The sequence below is a fragment of the Chiloscyllium plagiosum genome, unplaced genomic scaffold (assembly GCF_037043375.1).
Source record: "Chiloscyllium plagiosum isolate Xiang-an unplaced genomic scaffold, Cpla_swu_hap1 HiC_scaffold_12, whole genome shotgun sequence".
NCBI lineage: Eukaryota > Metazoa > Chordata > Chondrichthyes > Orectolobiformes > Hemiscylliidae > Chiloscyllium > Chiloscyllium plagiosum.
The window spans coordinates 79935636-79956704 of NW_028270150.1; the positions used below are offsets into that span (position 1 = coordinate 79935636).

Sequence of the window (21069 nt, forward strand, 5' to 3'; positions counted from 1 at the left end):
ACCCACAGTAGGCTAATTGTCCTCCCCTTCAAGCCACTTGGATGTATAAAGGAAAGAAGACCAACTGCCTAATTTCTCAAGGGATGGACAGTCAAATAGTATCATTGCCAGCAGCACCCAAATCCAGAGTTAATATATAAATATAAAACACACTGAAAAAAATTGTAATTTTATCATAGTTTATTAAAAGTAATTTAATGAATGCTAAGTTTGCTGTATTGAGCGGTATTTTTCTAGCTATTAGCAGAAAATAATACAGGCTGTAATGTGTGCTCCTTAATCAGTGACCCTGCTCTTGTTTTACAGACATTGCTGTGGTGGACATGAGCGACGTGTTCCGGCAGCCAACACTGTTTTACCATCTGGGTATAAGAGAAAGCTTTGGCATGACAAACAGCATCATTCTCTACCACAATACTGACCTGGAGACTGCTCAATCACTCAAGGTTACCCCCATCGTGTTTTTTCATACTTTCTGACTTATTTATTTCTGATCTATTTTCACTGCCAAGTACATTTGGTTTATGTCTGAATTGATCAGCCATCTCAAATTAAAGCCCTGTTTCTTTCTTTCTTTCCTTTTGAAATATCATCAAAATGAATTTTATCTTTCAATAATCAGAAGTCAGCTTCTGATTTTATTATTTTGACCAATGTACAAGATTTTGGAGCTTAACCATTTGCAAATAACACGGAATGATATAATTACCTAACACTGATAGATGAACTGTTCAGCTTGGACCGTATTCCTGAAACGTCGATTTTACTGCTCCTCGGATGCTGCCTGAACTGCTGTGCTTTTCCAGCACCACTCAAGTCTAGACTCTGATTTCCAGCATCTGCAGTCATTGTTTTTACCATAACTAATCTGCCAAGTGGACTCTTGCCAAAAGCCTTGCTGAAGTCCATGTAGACTACATTAACTATACAATCCTCATCAATCCTCCTTTTTACATCCTCAAAAAGTTCAAATTAGTTAGACATAATCTTCCCACGCTGACTATCTTTGATTACCCCTTTCTGCTTCAGTAGCAGTTTATTCAGAACTCGTTCCAATAATCTCTGCATTTGAGGTTTGACAAACTGGACTGTAATTATTTGTTCTGTCCCTCCCTTTCGTTTTAGAAAGGTACAGTATTAATGGCCCTCTAATCCTCCAGCACTAAACCTGTATCCAGTGAGAATTGGACAACAATGGTGATTATTTCCTTCCATTTTTCCCTTTTGGCTTATTTTCACAGATGGTTAGCATTTCTAATGGCTTTATTGGTTTATCCTCTTTCACATATGCTAATCCGTTCATATTTCCTCTCTCCCCATACTAATCATATCTAATGTATCAAACACTTCTCTTTAACTATGATATCTGTGTTGTTCTCCCCCACTCTTTTGTGAAGAATAGAGTTGTATCTCAAAATCAAATGTCCATGATTCCTCCATATATATCTGTGGATTTAACTTGTTTCCAGACTTTTAAACTTAATAAATTGATCAGTAAGACAAGCCTGCCCTAAATAATGATGATCATTTTCATAAGTAAGCACTTTCCCTTGGCTCTGTCATCTTCACTACACCCATTGTCAGTCATGTAATCCCCTGGGAGAGCCATAATGGACATGCAGCCTGTAAGGATAAATATACTCTTCAGAAGTCTTCTCTGACTCCCTCAGACCATCAATATTCATCTCAATGATTGTATGGATCATGACATTTGTTAAGACTTATTTACCTCTGGGATGGGGGAATGGATGTTGTCATTTGAAAAGAAAGAGTAGTTAGACAGAGCCAGGATTCACTGTTAAAATCTAAGGTTTGATTATGTACGTAGACACACATGCACTTCTTCACAAGATTGCAAGATTACTTGATCAAAAATTGGTTAAAAATCCAAATCCGAAGGTAAACTGGCCAATAATATAAAGGAGGATAGTAAAGGTTTTTTTAGGTATGTGAAAGGCAAAAAGATGGTTAAGACTAAAATTGGGCCCTTGAAGACAGAAACAGGGGAATATACTACGGGGAACAAAGAAATGGCAGAAGAATTGAATTGGTACTTCAGATCTGTGTTCACTGGGGAAGACACAAGCAATCTCCCTAAGGTAACAGTGGCTGAAGGACCTGAACTTAAGGGAATTTATATTTGCCAGGAATTGGTGTTGGAGAGACTGTTAGGTCTGAAGGCTGATAAGTCCCCGGGGCCTGATGGTCTATGTCCCAGGGAGGAGGTGGCTCGAGAAATCGTGGATGCGTTGGTGATTATTTTCCAGAGTTCGATAGATTCGGGATCAGTTCCTGCAGATTGGAGGGTGGCTAATGTTATCCCACTTTTTAAGAAAGGTGGGAGAGAGAAAGCAGGAAATTATAGACCAGTTAGTCTGACCTCAGTGGTGGGAAAGATGCTGGAGTCTATTATAAAGGATGAAATTACGACACATCTGGAAAGTAGTAACAGGATAGGTCAGAGTCAGCATGGATTTATGAAGGTGAAATCATGCTTGACTAATCTTCTGGAATTTTTTGAGGATGTAACTCTGAAGATGGACGAGGGAGATCCAGTAGATGTAGTGTACCTGGACTTTCAGAAAGCTTTTGATAAAGTCCCACATAGGAGGTTAGTGAGCAAAATTAGGGCGCATGGTATTGGGGGCAAAGTACTAACTTGGATTGAAAGTTGGTTGGCTCCATTTCAGAATGGCAGCAGTAACCAGTGGGGTACCGCAGGGATCAGGACTGAGATGGCAGCTTTTTACAATATATGTTAATAATATAGAAGATGGTATTAGTAATAACATTAGCAAATTTGCTGATGATACTAAGCTGGGTGGCAGGGTGAAATGTGAGGAGGATGTTAGGAGAATACAGGGTGACCTGGACAAGTTAGGTGAGTGGTCAGATGCATGGCAGATGCAGTTTAATGTGGATAAATGTGTGGTTATCCACTTTGTGGCAAGAACAGGAAGGCAGATTACTACCTAAATGGAATCAATTTATGTAAAGGGGCAGTACAGAGAGACCTGGGTGTTCTTGTACACCAGTCAATGAAGGTAAGCATGCAGGTACAGCAGGTAGTGAATAAGGCTAATAGCATGCTGGCCTTCATAACAAGAGGGATTGAGTATAGAAGCAAAGAGGTTCTTCTGCAGCAGAACAGGGCCCTGGTGAGACCACACCTGGAGTATCGTGTGCAGTTCTGGTCTCCAAATTTGAGGAAAGACATTCTGGCTATTGAGGGAGTGCAGCGTAGGTTCACGAGGTCAATTCCTGGAATGGCGGGATTACCTTACACTGAAAGACTGGAGCAACTGGGCTTGTATACCCTTGAGTTTAGAAGACTGAGAGGGGATATGATTGAGACATATAAGATTATTAAAGGTTTGGACACTCTGGAGGCAGGAAACATGTTTCCGCTGATGGGTGAGTGCCGAACCAGAGGACACAGCTTAAAAATACGGGGTTGACCATTTAGGACAGAGATGAGGAGAAACTTCTTCACCCAGAGAGTGGTGGCTGTGTGGAATGCTCTGCCCCAGAGGGCAGTGGAGGTCCAGTCTCTGGATTCATTTAAGAAAGAGTTGGATAGAGCTCTCAAGGATTGTGGAGATAAAGCAGGAACAGGATACTGATTAAGGATGATCAGCCATGATCATATTGAATGGTGGTGCAGGCTCGAAGGGCAGAATGCCCAACTCCTGCACCTATTGTCTATTGTCAAATCAACACTTTGTATTTGGTTTAAAATCACCACCAGCTCTCCGCTTTCAAAGAGAAAATAAATCAAAGTGCAAATCATGATCTCCAAACATAGGCAACAATGTAGAATTGCAAAGAATCTAACAATGAATCGATTTCTTTTTTGTCACCTCAAAGAAAAATGTCTGATCAGAGACCCATGTTGGATTAGTTTTTGAATTGTCTGCTGACTTTTAGAGTTGCCATATATTCCTGTGTCCTAGCAGGGGTGTAATGCACTTAATCCAATTATCATATGTAGTAACATTTGGGGAATGATTATAACTGGTAGCCAAGCCACAACTGTGCATTTTTCACTCCCTTTGAAATCATATTTCACACCCTCCATGTCTTTATCTTTAATGACAAATTAACTTCTAATGCTGATGTTATTTGTTGTATCTTCGCTGTATTAATAGTTTACCTGACAATTTTAACTGGATTGCTAGAATTGCTCAACTGGTTCGCAAACTTCCTCTGGGCAAAGAAACCCACCATTCTTTAAAGTGTCTGTTTTAAGTGTGCCTCCATTCCTGCCGGAGTCTCTAAATGATCTTTGGAAGTGGCCAAAAAGCTTCTCAGCTGCTTTCTGTTGGCTGCAGTGACATTTTTCACGTTGCATCAAATGTTCTTTCCCTTGTTGTTTGCACCTGAGAGGATGTTAAAGATTGACTGCTTGAGGCAAGTGCTGGAAGAGTTACTATCTGTCTTCACATGACATGCCATTACTTATCATGACACTGGAATGGTAAGAAAAAGGAGAGAAGATAAGTGCTGGCAGGGAATGTATGATCATCAGCTTCTGGCACTTAGTGTGCGTGTGAGAGAGAGAGAGAGAGAGCGACACATACCAACAAATATAAAGTTGTTTTATAGTTTGTAAAATATCAATGCAGTGCCTCCACAAGGATAACATGTAGCTGGTGGGAAACAGTAAGCAGTATAAAGACTGGGGTTGAAAAGGCAGTTTACAGTCAAATCCAATCTTATTTTAAGAGCGATAATCTGGATGTAACATAGTTGTATATAAATCTGTCTGGGATCTTATCCAGGTGTAATCCATGACTCAGTAGGTCTCAACCATGGCTCAGTTGGTGGAGTATGAGGCTGTGAGTCAGAGTCACAGTGTCGGAACAACTTCAAGTCTTGAGCATGAGAAGCTGACTCTTTAATGTAGGTCTGAGAGAATGCTGCAGAGTTGGAACTGTCTTATTTCAGAACAGACTGTAATCAGATGTTTTGTCCACACATAAAGTGTGGTTATAGAAGACACCATGAAACTTTTCTGAAGAGGAGCAAGGACGTTCCCTCCAGCAGCCTGGCCAATATTTATCCCTCAAACTACTTCACAAAAATACATTATCTTGTCACAGCGACATTGCAGGCAGTTGGTGCTTGCTGTGCACAAATTGCCTGCCACATTTTCTCCTCTAAAAGAATAACTGCACTTTGAAATGCATTGGCTTTTAAAGCACTTTGAAATGTCCTGTATATTGTTCTACTAATGCAAGTTTTTATTTTTCCTCCTTCTATGGTTGGCCATCTTGGGCATAACAAATCAGGCAGCTGAAGCCACCAAACTCACATAAAAATACTTCCAAGTCCATTTTCAAACATCCACTGCCTTGCGTCCATACACATTGAAGGGAAAGGCTTTGGGAGTAAACTCTGAGGATAAATCCGGAGCTGGAGTCCCTCAGGCAGCCTGAGGTTATCTTCAATCTTCTTCTGGCAAATCCTGCCACGACACTGGTGCTGAGCTGTATCGTCCCTTGCCCTTCCCTTGGACAACAGGCATGGAGAGGGGAGAGCTACTGCATGGGTAACTGCTAGTCTTCCAGACAACCTTGCCCAGGCCTGCGCCCTGGCGAGGACTCTCCAGTGTTACCTCACCGTTGAAGCAAGACTTCCCAGGTGCAGACCCATGGTCTCGCGACACTAACAATGCCACCAAGTCCAATTGAAGTTATCGCTTGTTGTTCTAAATGATAAATAGTCATTCACACAAGCTTGCAGACCTGTCAGACCTGGCCTTTGTTTTTGAAGGAACTCACTTTTGCTTTATGAAGCAGAAAAATAAATTGGATTGTGATAGACAATCCAATTGTTAGCATTGTTTGAAAATAATGGTATTTTTACCACAGATACTTTGATACAGAGAAGAGGTGTAAGGTTTAGTGCCCATTTCCAGGCACTTGAATAACTGTTAAGCCGCAAGTGGCACAATTGAATCACATCACCTTAGTGCAATTTATGTTGTTGGAGCTGAAGTGAGTTCAAAGCCAAGGCCTGGATGTCTTATTGCAAGCTTCAGGTTGTAAAGTCTCGAATCTGGGTTGGCAATTGATTGAGGACCTTTTCATACTTCCCCGTTCACATTAGAGTCATGGAGTCATAGAGATGTACAGCACAGAAATAGACCCTTCAGTCCAACCCGTCCTTGTCGACCAGATATCCCAACCCAATCTCATCCCACCTGCCAGCACCTGGCCCATATCCCTCCAAACCCTTCCTATTCATATACCCATCCAAATGCCTCTTAAATGTTGCAATTGTACCAGCCTCCACCACATCCTCTGGCAGCTCATTCCATACATGTACCACCCTCTGCATGAAAAAGTTGCCCCTTTGGTTTCTTTAATATCTTTCCCCTCTCACCCTAAACCTATGCCCTCTTGTTCTGGACTCCCTCAACCCCAGGGAAAAGACTTTGTCTATTTATCCTATCCCTGCCTTTCATAATTTTGTAAACCTCTATAAGGTCACCCCTCAGCCTCCAACGCTCCAGGGAAAACAGCCCAAGCCTGTTTAGCCTCTCCCTGTAGCGCAGATCCTCCAACCTTGGCAACATCCTTGTAAATCTTTTCTGAACCCTTTCAAGTTTCACAACATCTTTCCAATAGGATGGAGACCAGAATTGCACGCAATATTCCAACAGTGGCCTAACCAATGTCCTGTACAGCCACAACATGACCTCCCAACTCCTGTACTCAATACTCTGACCAATAAAGGAAAGCATACCAAATGCCTTCTTCACTATCCTATCTACCTGCAACTCCACTTTCAAGGAGCTATGAACCTGCTCTCCAAAGTCTCTTTGTTCAGCAACACTCCCTAGGACCTTACCATTAAATGTCTAAGTCCTGCTAAGATTTGCTTTCCCAAAATACAGCACCTGACATTTATCAGAATTAAACTCCATCTGCCACTTCTCAGCCCATTGGCCCATCTGGTCCAGATCCTGTTGTAATCTGAGGTACCCCTCTTCGCTGTCCACTACACCTCCAATTTTGGTGTCATCTGCAAACTTACTAACTGTACCTCTTATGCTCCAAATCATTTATGTAAATGATAAAAAGTAGACGGCCCAGCACCGATCCTTGTGGCACTCCACTGGTCATGGGTCTCCAGTCTGAAAAACAACCCTCCACCACCATCCTCTGTCTTCTACCTTTGAGCCAGTTCTGTATCCAAATGGCTAGTTCTCCCTGTATTCCATGAGATCTAACCTTGCTAATCAGTCTCCCATGGGCAACCTTGTCGAACGCCTTACTGAAGTCCATATAGATCACATCTACTGTTCTTCCGTTATCAATCCTCTTTGTTACTTCCTCAAAAAACTCAATCAAGTTTGTGAGACATGGTTTCCCATGCACAAAGCCATGTTGACTATCCCGAATCAGTCCTTGCCTTTCCAAATACATGTACATCCTGTCCCTCAGGATTCCCTCCAACAACTTGCCCACCACCGAGGTCAGGCTCACCGGTCTATAGTTCCCTGGCTTGTTTTTACCGCCTTTCTTAAACAGTGGCACCACATTTGCCAGCCTCCAGTCTTCCAGCACCTCACCTGTGACTATCGATGATACAAATATCTCAGCAAGAGGCCCAGCAATCACTTCTCTAGCTTCCCACAGAGTTCTTGGGTACACCTGATCAGGTCCTGGGGATTTATCCGCCTTTAACCATTTCAAGACATCTAGCACTTGCTCCTCTGTAAGCTGGACATTTTGCAAGATGTCACCATCTATTTCCCTACAGTCTATATCTTCCATATCTTTTTCCACAGTAAATACTGATGCAAAATATTCATTTAGTATCTCCCCCATTTTCTGTGCCTCCACACAAAGGCCGCCTTGCTGATCTTTGAGGGCTCCTATTCTCTCCCTAGTTACCCTTCTGTCCTTAATATATTTGTAAAAACCCTTTGGATTCTCCTTAATTCTATTTTCCAAAGCTATCTCATGTCCTCTTTTTGCCCTCCTGATTTCCCTCTTAAGTATACTCTTACTTTATACTCTTCTAAGCATTCACTCGATCTATCCTGTCTGTACCTGACATATGCTTCCTTCTTTTTCTTAACCAAACCCTCAATTTCTTTAGTCATCCAGCATTCCCTATACCTTCCCGCCTTCCCTTTCACCCTGACAGGAATATACTTTCTCTGGATTCTTGTTATCTCATTTCTGAAGGCTTCCCTTTACCTGCGAACATCTGCCTCCAATCAGCTTTTGAATGTTCTTGTCTAATACCGTCAAAATTTGCCTTTCTCCAATTTAGAATGTCAACTTTTAGATCTGGTCTATCCTTTTCCATCACTATTTTAAAACGAATAGAATTATGGTCGCTGGCCCCAAAGTGCTCCCCCACTGACACCTCAGTCACCTGCCCTGCCTTATTTTCCAAGAGTAGGTCAAGTTTTGCACCTTCTATAGTAGGTACATCCAAGTACTGATTGAGAAAATTGTCTTGTACACACTTAAGAAATTCCTCTCCATCTAAACCTTTAACACTATTGCAGTCCCAGTCGATGTTTGGAAAGTTAAAATCCCCTACCATAACTACCCTATTATTCTTAGAGATAGCTGAGCTCTCCTTACAAGTTTGTTTCTCAATTTTCCTCTCACTATTGGGGGGTCTATAATACAATCCCAATAAGGTGATCATCCCTTTCTTATTTCTCTATTCCACCCAAATAACTTCCCTGGATGTATTTCCAGGAATATCCTCCCTCAGCACAGCTGTAATGCTATCCCTATTCAAAAATGCCACTCCCCCTCCTCTTTTGCCTCCCTTTCTATCCTTCCTGTAGCATTTGTATCCTGGAACATTCAGCTGCCAGATCTGCCCATCCCTGAGCCATGTTTCCGTAATTGCTATGATATCCCAGTCGCATGTTCCTAACCATGCCCTGAGTTCATCTGCCTTCCCTATTAGGCTCCTTGCATTGAAATAAATGTATTTTAATTTACTAGTCCTACCTTGTCCCTGCCTGCCCTGTTTGACTCACTTCTGTTCTCAGCTGTACCCATCTCAGATCGATCTCTTTCCTCACTATCTCCCTGGGTCCCACCCCCCCCACCCTTACTAGTTTAAATCCTCCCAAGCAGTTCTCACAAATCCACCACTTCCTCTGGCAGCTCATTCCATACACGTACCACCCTATGCACAAAAACGTTGCCCCTTAGGTCTCTTTTATATCTTTCTCCTCTCACCCAAAACCTATGCCCTCTAGTTCTGGACTCCCCCACCCCAGGGAAAAGACTTTGTCTATTTATCCTGTCAATGTCCCTCATGGTGTTATAGACCTCTATAAGGTCACCCCTCAGCCTCCAATGCCCCAATCTATCCAGCCTCTCCCTATAGCTCAAATCCTCCAACCCTGGCAACATCCTTGTAAATCTTCTCTGAACTCTTTCAAGTTTCACAAGATCTTTCCGATAGGAAGGAGACCAGAATTGCACGCAATATTCCAACAGTAGCCTAACCGATGTCTTGTACAGCTGCAACCTTACCTCCCAACTCCTGTACTCAATACTCTGACTAATATAGGAAAGCATTCCAAATGCCTTCTTCGCTATCCTATCTACCTGTGACTCCACTTTCAAGGAGCTATGAACCTGGACTCCAAGTTCTCTTTGTTCAGTAACACTCCCAAAGACATTACCATTAAGTGTATAAGTCCTGCTAAGATTTGCTTTCCCAAAATGCAGCACCTCACATTTATCTAAATTAAACTCCGTCTGCCACTTCTCAGCCCATTGGCCAATCTGATCATGATCCTGTTATAATCTGAGGTAACCTTCTTCGCTGTCCATGACACCTCCAATTTTGGTGTCATCATCTGCAGACTTACTAACTGTACCTCTTATGCTCACATCCAAAGCATTTATATAAATGATGAAAAATAGTGGACCCAGCACCGATCCTTGTAGCATTCCACTGGTCACAGGCCTCCAGTCTGAAAAACAACTCTCCGCCGCCACCCTCTGTCTTCTACCTTTGAGCCAGTTCTGTATCCAAATGGCTAGTTCTCACAGAAGTCTGTGAGATCTAACCTTGCTAACCAGTCTCCATGAGAAAACTTGTCGAACGCCTTACTGAAGTCCATATAGATCACACTTACTGCTCTGCCCTCATCAATCCTCTTTGTTATTTCTTCAAAAACTCAATCAAGTTTGTGAGACATGATTTCCCACGTACAAAGCCATGCTGACTATTTCTAATTAGTCCTTGCCTTTCCAAATACATGTACATCCTGTCCCTCAGGATTCCCTCCAACAACTTGCCCACTACCGATGTCAGCCTCACCGGTCTGTAGTTCCTGGCTTTTCCTTACCACCTTTCTTAAACAGTGGCACTACTTTAGCCAACCTCCAGTCTTCCGGCACTTCATCTGTGACTATTGATGATACAAATATCTCAGCAAGAGGTCCAGCAATCACTTCTCTAGCTTCCCGCAGAGTTCTAGGGGGTACACCTGATCAGGTCCTGGGGATTTATCCACGTTTATGCATTTCAAGACATCCAGCACTTCCTCCTCTGCAATATGGACACTTTTCAAGATGTCACCATCTGTTTCCCTACATTCTATATCTTCGATTTACTTTTCATTCTGCTCACTGATTTCACTGTCCTACAATCAGCTAGCTAAGAAACAATCCATAGATTTACAAGAAGCCCACACTTTGTAAATTGACTGAAAGATGTATTTTCTTTTTGCCAGGCTGCCAGCAGGAGCTATCATTTCATCCCCTACGTGACAACCACCAACAACGATTACCTGTGCTGTGAGAATGATTTTCAACGGAGGGCCTCCGAGTACTTGCAACCAAATTGGGACATCTTACTGGGACCTTTCTGCCAGCCATTGGTGGAGAAATTTATCAGTCTCCTAAAAGATATTGAAGTTACCCCCTCATGGTACTGTCTTTGATATGACTAAGAATATTTATTTAACCTTCAACTTAATGTGTTAATTGAAAGTATGGAATGGGAGAAGTGTAGAAATTAGAACCTCCTCAAAAAAAAATCAACATGATGTGACATGAGACTTGCATTTCTTCAGGGGCACCATGTGACGAGCATAGAATCATAGAATCCCCACAGTGTAGTTGTAGGCCATTCGGCCATTGAGTCCACACTAACCGTCCAAAGAGCCATCCAGACCCACTTGCTCCCCTATTCCTGTAACCTTGTACTTCCCATGGTGAATCCACCTAACCTGCACTTCCATGAATGCCATGGGCAATTTAACATGGCCGGTCCATCTAACCTGCACAACTTTGGACTGTGGGAGGAAACCAGAGCACCCGGAGGAAACACAATTGGATACAAAGAGAATGTGTAAACTTCACACAGACAGTCGTCCGAGGGTGGAATTGAACCCTGGTTCCTGGTGCTGTGAGCCACTGAGCCATTATGCCACTCTTACCTGTCAAACTGTGAGGAATGTCCACATTACTGATGTGTGAAAATTCCAGTGAACTGTTTCATTTTAATTTGAGTCATAGAATCATAGAGATGAACAACACAGAAACAAACACTTTGGTCCAACTTGTCCATGCTGACCAGATGACCTAACGTAATCTAGTCCCATTTGCCAGCATTTATCCCTCTAAACCCTTCCTATTCATATACCCATCCGGAAAATTTTAAATGCTGTAATTGTATCAGCCTCCATCACTTCCTCTGGCAGCTCATTCAAAAAACTCACCCTCAGTGTGAAAAAGTTGCCCTTTAGGTCCCTTTTAAATCTTTCCCTTCTCACCCTACACCTATGCCCTCTAGTTCTGGACTCACCCACCCCAGGGAAAAGACTTTGTCTATTTATCCTATCCATGCCCCTCATGATTTCATAAATCTCTATAAGGTTTAGCCTCAGCCTCCGACGCTCCAAGGAAAACAGCTCTTCTCCCTATAGCTCAAACCCTCCAACCCTGGAAATATCCTTGTAAATCTTTTCTGACCCCTTTCAAGTTTCACAAAATCCTTCAGATAGGAAATATTTTGGCATGTGCTACAAACCTCCTTGGGTAGTTCTTGCTTCTTTTACAAGAAAGCCACAAACCATACCTGCTGTTCGAATGAAAATCGACTCGTGCTCTGAATGGATAAAAAACATCTGTTCTCCTTCCACAGCAGCTCTGTGCTCCATTATAATAATTATTAGATTATTGAGTTAAGCTAAATAAGCACAAGTTCTCTCCATTTTACAAGTGAAGTTGTTTCGACAAAGTCCAAAATCAGATAAGGTTGGATGCACGCTGTTCCAAAATGAGTAATAATCAAAAGATTTCATGAGTCATAGAAATCAGTGTTTAAAATACCGCAGTGCTATGGGATTTGCACCGTAGAAATTTGTCAAAGTTTGCTCAAAATTAAGACTGTCCAACCCTATGTTCCAGGGGTGGCACGATGGCTCAGTGGTTAGCACTGCTGCCTCACAGCGCCAGGGACCTGGGTTCAATTCCCATCTGTTCTCCTTCCACAGCAGCTCTGTGCTCCATTATAATAATTATTAGATTATTGAGTTAAGCTAAATAAGCACAAGTTCTCTCCATTTTACAAGTGAAGTTGTTTCGACAAAGTCCAAAATCAGATAAGGTTGGATGCACGCTGTTCCAAAATGAGTAATAATCAAAAGATTTCATGAGGCAACTGTCTGTGTGGAGCTTGCACATTCTCTGCGTGGGTTTCCTCTGGGTGCTCCGGTTTCCTCCCACAGTAAAAAGATGTTTAGGTCAGGTGAATTGGCCGTGCTAAATTGCCCATAGTGTTAGGTGGCTTAGTTGGGGTAAATTTAGGGGGGTGGGTTTCGCTTCGGAGGGTTGGTGTGGACTTGTTGGGCCGAAGGGCCTGTTTCCACACTGTAGGGAATCTAATCTAAATATCATGCTGTTTCAGAAATCAATTTATCAGTCTCCGCTTATTTCTAGCTTCTCCACAGTATCAATCTTTTAATTATGATGGGACTTCTTCAAACTCCCTGCAGTCATTGTTTTTACAATTGTAGGAACAGATGTCTGGAAATTGCATCAAATAAATAGATAAATAATTTAATCGTGCTTACAGTTTTATTCTTAAACAGATTTTGTCATCTATTTAATTGTTATTTACAACACATTTCTTGTCATACCTGTTGTGCAGTCTCTGTTGTTGTTGTTGTTCACAGCACATATATCAAGGATACTCTGCTGAGTGACATTCGAAAATTGAGGGAGCGATACCAAGGAGATGAACTTGCCAAACAACTCACTGGCATTAAGCAGCGTATAGAAAGCACGGAGGTTGTCACGCCTGACGTTATCACAAACTTGCTTTTCTCATACAGGGACATCCAGGTACAGAGAGACCAGCAATGTAGAAGAGATACTTTATTGTGTTCTTATGGAGGACCTACTGAGGATTAAAAGCAGAGCATCCTGACAGAGAGACACTGCAATGGACCAACAGCAAATGGCATTTATGTATCTCCTTATAACAGAAAACTTCCCAAGATATTCAACAAAAGGGTGTAATAGAAACTGAGCCATAGCATCAGCCAATTCTGCTGCTCAAACCCTTATCAAGGCCATTTCTACTTGTGTGCTGACTTGCACCAAGCTCCATTCATCACCATCCCTTTGCTTGCTGACCTACGTTGGCTTGTGATTGAGTACTGCCTCAATTTTGAAATTCTCGCCCTTGTTTTACAAATTCCACCACGGCCTTTGCCCTCTCTATCTCTTGAGGCTTCCTCCTGCATATTCCTTCTTTTAACCATTCCACAAATGACAGCTGTGCCTTGAGCTACTGAAGCCCTAACATCTGGAATTCCCAGTCCATAAACATCTCTCCTCCTTTAGTATGTCTCCATGTGAGTGCAGTATGACAGTTTGATCAAAAGTGCTCCGTATTATTTGTAATTTATCATTGAACCTCAGACAAGTATTAAATAATGTCAGCTGGAGTTCATTGGGTAGAACTCTCAGTCAGGCATTTCATGTCACAATGCCTCGTTAAGCCATGCAATCTTTTAAGGGGGTTTTACCACAGCAGAAATGTGACATTTTAAATTTGGCCATTAATTTTTTTAATGACTTATTTTACTCTACCTCTGACAGGATTATGATGGTATGGTCAAGCTGGTAGAAACTCTGGAGATGTTGCCGACCTGTGACCTGGCTAATCAGCACAACATCAAATTTCACTATGCATTCGCATTGAACAGGTAGAGTTACTGCTGTGTAGTAATTAGGAAAACACCTTGCCTCTAGTCTGCTAGGGCTGTGTTGTCAGGGATCATATGATTTCAAGGGAAGCTAGATAAACCTGAGAGAGGAAGGTGAGGCTGATGAGATTAAAGATCCCTGTGCGGCACAGAAATTGGCATACGTCACTTGGGGTAAGTGACCTGTTTCGGTGCTGTTGAGTTTTTCATTTATTCACATTAAATCCTTGTGAGGTTTATCACTTTGCTTTGTAAAGCACTTTCTAAGTCAATGCTGAATGTGGGTAGATAGAGAGCAGCCATCAATTATATTCAGTTACTAAAATGCAACTAGGGATCTGTGACATAACCTAAACTCAGTAAGACCTGTGATGGCAGCCACATCATATGATTAACTTTTAGTTTCAAAGTTTAACAAATATGAACAGAGAAAGATTTCCTCCAAGCCTGCTCCACTATTTAATTAAAGCAAGGCTGAGTGACAGTTCAACACCTTTAACACAACATTATTCCATATCTCTCAACCCTCTTCTAAAAGAAAAATCTGTCAATCTCAGTTCTGATACCCCATTAGATTCCTGGTATCCACAACCTTTACTGGGGAGTGAAGTTGTGTACTCCCTATCCTTTGTTTGAATTAATATTATCTGACTTTACACCTTTAGCTTTAATTTTAAGATGATTAAAGTGAGGACTGCAGGTGCTGGAGACCAGAGTCGAGGGTGTGGTGCTGGAAAAGCACAGCCGGGAGATTTAAACAATCCTTAGATAAGCACATGGATGATCTTGGGATAGTGTAGGGGGACGAGCTGAGAATAGTTCACAGGTCGGTGCAACATCGAAGGCCAAAGGCTCTGTTCTGCGCTGTATTGTTCTATGTTCTATGTTCAGGTCAGACCCCTGCTCCTCAGATGCTGCCTGACCTGCTGTGCTTTTCCAGTGACACACTCTTGATTTTAATGTTAAGATGTTGTATCTTGCTGTTCTGAATTCGCTTACCAGAGATGTTTTTATCTGCAGCTGCGCCGTTGAATGCCTATACCATTTTAAATACCACTTTGAATCACTCTGTAAACTTATAAACTCATGGGAATACAAGCACAAGGGAATATAAACTATGTCCTCATAATTTGGAAACATAAGGTGAGAATGAGTGAATCCAATGGGGATGTCTCACCTCCTGATCACAGAACCCCATCATTTTCACATGGGAGGTCCAGTGATATTCAGTACCTTCAGGCCATTAAGTGGTCACTGTCTGTCCTTTCCCAGGATTCAGGACAGGTGAGATGCGCTAGCCAGTCAGAAGCAGTGGTAGCTCCTCATTGCTGTCAGTGCTGTCAGGGAGCAGTGGCAGCTACCAGCGGTGTACCCACCAAGGTCCCAGGATTGCCAAGCAACCTTGGGTCACAGGTCAGCTAGGACATGCTGAGGATTGAATGTTGCAGGTTGCGGGAGAGGGAGGCAGGGGATGTTGGTGGCTTACTGCACTCAATGCCTCCCCCTTTGAAGCCAGCACCCTTGATTGGCCAGAGAGTGGCTGTCATCCAACGATAATTCACTGGAAATCAAGCCCCTGGATTCATTACAAAAGGTAAAGATTTTACAATAAGTATGCAAAGTTCCACACGTCTCCTGATTTTCAAACATAGGTCATTAGAAAACCTGGACCACGTTTCTGTACCAGCAAGAATCAATATTTATTACAAATAATTAGACTCTAGTTACAGGTGAACAGATATAAACCATCAGTATATACCGACTACTGATTAGAATGTTAAACCCATTATGAACTCCACTTACACACATACACAGTACCAGTGCACAGACAGTTGGGGGTGGGAGGGGGATAAACACAAGGACAGAGGGGAAAATTGGAAAGAGAGTTCATAATTTTTGTCCACAAATGCTGTTGCACCAGGTTTTCCCTGACCTGAAAGTTTCTTCCTTTTTGAATGAGTCCTCTGATTTGCAAGAGGCACAGGGTGGCTGAGGCACTTCCAAAATATCTCTGATTTATCAGGCCCAGATGGCATAATCTCAGAGTAAGGGGTTTGTGCACCAAATCAGAGATAAAGAGGGGTTTCTTCTGTCATATGGTCATAAATCTGTAGAATTCCTTACTGCAGAGAACTGGGTCATTAAATATATTCAAGGCTGAGGTAGGCCTTAGTTGGCCACTCCATGGCCTCAATGATATACTGACAGGTGAGTGGGTGGTCCTTCTCACGTGACCTCCTACCACAAGTAAAATTATAGTTAGGGCAGCGATGGGTGAGTAACCAGTAATGATGTCCACTGCATGACACCCAGTTTGTACACCCATCTTGCTGACTGTTAGTCCCAGGGGGTGGGTTAATAAAATCCATTGATATATATAGCCCTCATGTACAATCCAGCAGCCGCCCACATTTACAGACATCTGCTCATGGATCCCCCATTCAAAGAGCAGCCACTCACAGACTCCCTGCTTAGGAAACTTCACACACTGACACACACCACACCTTCCCCCCCCCCCCCCCCCCCCCCCAACCTCCCCCACCACCATCACCAAACCCAGGGACACCTCCAATCATAGATAATCTGCTTGTAAATTTCTAGTCATAGATTAGTCATCTATCTTTATTCACAAGTCCCCTGCTTATAACTCCCCAATAATAAATCCCTTGCTGATAGATACGAGATCTTAACATATAAATACTCAACCATCTGCCATCACCTTGTGCTGAGGGACTCCTGTCTGCTCATTGACCCAGTACACAATCCAACACTGGCAATGGGAGAAGGAGGCCACTGACTTCCTGAGAGAAACTCTGCCATAGGTGGGTCCAGGCCTGATATCTGGCACTAAATCCCTCTTTTGTCAATGAAAGAGGCTGAAAGCCCACGTTAGGCAGCTACACTGGATGCCTGTAAAATAGTCAGATTTGATCTCCAGCCTATCTGAAAAAAGGAAGGGAAAATCTGGAAAAAAAAATCACCTTTTATCTTAGGGTTGGAATGTCAATAAAAAAAGAGTAGACCACAGTTGTCTGTTGTGGCATCAAGAAGGCTCTGGGCAGCACAGGCGTCTCTGCTCAATGAAGTATGGGGTTGATTAGAAATGATATATAGATTGTCCCTTAACTCATGTCCATTACAGCAAAATGTGACACTTGACTGCTCCATGTCTTAACATTGGAATGCTTCCTGTACTTTGCAGTTGAGCGTTTGAATCTCGAAGGAAGTAAAAAGTATTGGAAATTGGCCCTGGTATCTAAATACGTTTTCTTGTCCATAATAGAAACATCTGTGTTTCAGAGGTCATCTTAACAATCTAAATTCCCCAAAAAACAAAATCCTTTTTGTCTTCATTTACATGTATTTTATGGACAGGAATAGTATGGCAATTTGGTTCTGTGATTTTTGTCTTTCTTTAGGACTGTTACGCTGCTCCCACAGACAATTTTAAAATAGTCTCTTTAGTTACCAAGTTAAAAATCCCACAATGCCAGGTTACAGTCCAATAGGTTTATTTGGAAGCAGTAGCTTTCAGAGCACTGCTCCTTCATCAGATTCCCCAACCGCCTGATGAAAGCTAGTGTTCCCGAATAAACCTGTTGGACTACAACGTGGCTTTGTGTGATTTATAACTTTGTTCATCCCAGTCCAACACCGTCTCCTCCAGATCTTTAGCTACATACATGGCACACCACTCTGGCTAGGCGGTTTTCACCTAGTTTACTGCTTCCTACAGTACCACAGACGAGGAGCAATGACAGCTGCTGTGTCCTCTTCCCATTGCTTTCCATTTCTAAGAGCTCTTGCTGATTTGTGGTTTTTAAACAAGAACAAACACAACTGAGAGCTCCTGAGAAAAATCATCTTCTTTCCCTGTGAAAGATTTGAATTTGCAGATTTGAATTTGCTGGGCTATATGAACAGTTTGGACAATATGTGGTTTTCTCTGTGCTGTAATAGATCAGATAGAACCCTAGCTAAGATGCCAACTTCCATGCAGTTTTAGATAAGCTCAGTCCATAGTCACAGAGTTCATTAATGTAACTTTTCTTGATTCTGGTTGTGCTGATTAAATCTAGCCTGGTTAGTAACTGTGTTACACCTTGGACTGAAGTAGGTATTGTGCACCTGAACTGAAGCTTAGATAGATGAAGAAATGACAAAATACAAAGTCGGGAAAGAATTGTTTCAGCAATGTTACCAATGGGATATAAGAGCACACTGACCTGGTCTTTATCAAGTTTGGAAACAAGATCTGAAGCAGCATGGTATCAATTTCAGCTTAGTCACTCAGAAACCTGGTCTGGGCCATCCTCATGGCCTAAATGCTTGGGTAGGTCAAGGGACCTAATCCTGTCCAGAGATGTGCCTGTAACAAGCAACAATGAGTTGCTTTGTTTATATTCAGTTGTTGAATGGGATCTTTTCAATCAAACTTTTATTTGCCACCTTTTATGGCTTGGACTAGAAGATTCCTGGTTGTTCTGCCAGTGCAGGCTTTCTGTTGCACGCGTATCTGGTTGATTGATTTTATAGCTTGTCTCTCTGTACACTGCATTCACTAAAGCAGAGAGTGACTCAATGCTTCTGCTTTGAGAGTTCCCCAAGGATTCCTGTTGTGTTTGCTGACTACTTCGAATGTTCCCACCGTCGTTCAGAATGATGGGAAAGTTCTGTGGAGCGGGGTGTCCACTATTTCTTCTGCCATGTGTTGAGATCATGCTGAGGTTATGCAACAGGAGCATTTATTAATTACTGACACCAATACATAAATAGGTGGTGAGTACAATCCTAGAACAGTTCTGGCTTAGTCCTAGTTCTGAATGTACTTCAATGTTAGCAGGCACCATTGATGATAAAATACTGTTTGTTAGCATAATAGATCTTGGCTCAGTAACCTGCAGTGACTGTACAACTCTATGTAAAGATTGTGCTGTTTGTATTTTCTCTCTGCAGGAGGAATCACCCAGGCGACAGAGAAAAAGCCTTGAATAAGATGCTTGAAGTCCTGAATTCATGTGAGCAGCCTGCCCCTGACATGTACTGCTTGTGTGGAAAAATTTATAAAGACCTCTTTCTTGACTCATACTGCAATGATATAGTGAACCGGGACAGTGCCATAGAATGGTAAGAAAATTCAGGTCTTCAGAAATGCGTTGAGATGTTCTCCTTATTACTGTTATTCAATCAAGCTGTTTTCTGACAGATAACCTATATATAACACTAATTTGGAAAGCTGTAATGTAATGAACTGGATCAAGACATACAAGAGTTGGGAAGCTTATTAAGAGAGTGAGAAACATTGTGATAGCAATTCAAATCATAGCAGTGGAACCGTAGGGTCCAGATTGCAAGGCATCACAATGTGAATGCAATGGATGTCTGCTAGTGACTGGAGTTCAGTGATCATCAATTAATATTTGCAACAATTGTGACACTTCAAGGAAGTACTGTTGCTCCTCCTGACCCTCAAACAGTGGCGTCACTGTGTGGTGTGAGCATTGCTCATGTTCATGGACATTTATTGCCCATCCCTAATTTCCCTTCAAAGTTGTGGTGAACTGCTGCAGCCCATTTAACATGGATAACACTCAGAAAGGGTGTTCAAGGCTTTTCATCAGGGAAAGAACAAAGAGATAGTTTCACTTCAGATTGATACAGTCATTTCTTCCATAACACGATGTGTTCTTGTGTAAGCCTGCGCTATATAAAAAATCACTCTGCAAAAATAGCACTTAGTGTTGGACGATATATTGCGTTCTAGCCAACACCCATCTTACAAGCTTGGGTTTTCGAATCAGTGTTCCCCTATTCATCAATCGCGTTATAGCCAATTCATGTTGAGGAAAGACGTGTAATGGCAGAACTGATTATGTGACTTGGATGGAAATTTGCAGATGATGATGAAAGACTGAAAGCAACTGGGCTTGTATACCCTTGAGTTTAGAAGACTCAGAGGGGATCTGATTGAGACATATAAGATTATTAAAGGATTGGACACTCTGGCAGCAGGAAACATGTTTCCGCTGATGGGTGAGTGCCGAACCAGAGGACACAGCTTAAAAATACAGGGTAGACCATTTAGGACAGAGATGAGGAGAAACTTCTTCACCCAGAGAGTGGTGGCTGTGTGGAATGCTCTGCCCCAGAAGGCAGTGGAGGCCCAGTCTCTGGATTCATTTAAGAAAGAGTTGGATAGAGCTCTCAAAGATAGTGGAATCAAGGGTTATGGAGATAAGGCAGGAAGAAGATACTGATTAGGAACGATCAGCCATGATTATATTGAATGGCGGTGCAGGCTCGAAGGGCTGAATGGCCTACTCCTGCACCTATTGTCTATTGTCTATTGTCTATTGATGGTGTTTCCATTTATCTGCTGCACTAATTCCTGCAGGTGGTTAAAGGTCATGGGTTTAGGATGTGCTATCAGAGAAACTTTGATGAGTTATTGCAGTGAATGTTCATGATGGTGGACAGTGAACTTGCCTCATGGATTCAGGTTCTTTTCAACCACTCAGTTTCCTGCTGCTTAGGAAACAAAGATGGCTGTGGTTATCTACTTTGCATAAGTGGCTTAGTTCCCAGAACCTCTTCTCCCCTCTGTTAAAAGCAGCTCTGAAATGGATTTAGTTCCTGCTTCAAGAAATTTACATTTAGGTCCAAGGTATGATGCACCCGCTTTCCAATTAAAATTTCATACATAAAATCTTACAACATCGAGTCAGACTATTCAGTCCATTGTGTTTGTGTTGGATCTTTGAAAAGATCGCTTATCCTGTCACCATAACCCTGCATGCCTTGACCCTTTATTTTCAGAAGGGAATTTGACAAATTATTAACGATCCTGT

The 21069-nt window shown here is 42.2% G+C and overlaps 1 protein-coding gene across 9 annotated transcripts in view; it reads left to right on the forward strand.

The window, feature by feature from the left end:
- map3k15 (mitogen-activated protein kinase kinase kinase 15) overlaps nucleotides 1-21069 on the forward strand; it is a 133800-nt gene that overhangs the window by 38224 nt on the left and 74507 nt on the right. For 8 of the 9 annotated variants that reach the window (XR_015758916.1, XR_015758914.1, XR_015758915.1 and 5 more), the window contains exons 2-6: nucleotides 307-446; nucleotides 10736-10932; nucleotides 13184-13352; nucleotides 14115-14221; nucleotides 19178-19348. Coding sequence is in view for 4 of the 9 variants with exons in the window: in XM_043700555.2 (XP_043556490.2) it covers nucleotides 307-446; nucleotides 10736-10932; nucleotides 13184-13352; nucleotides 14115-14221; nucleotides 19178-19348 (784 nt within the window). In the remaining 5 variants the exon portion in view is untranslated. The remainder of the gene's footprint in view (nucleotides 1-306; nucleotides 447-10735; nucleotides 10933-13183; nucleotides 13353-14114; nucleotides 14222-19177; nucleotides 19349-21069) is intronic. The other variant, XM_087992975.1, reaches the window with a different exon arrangement.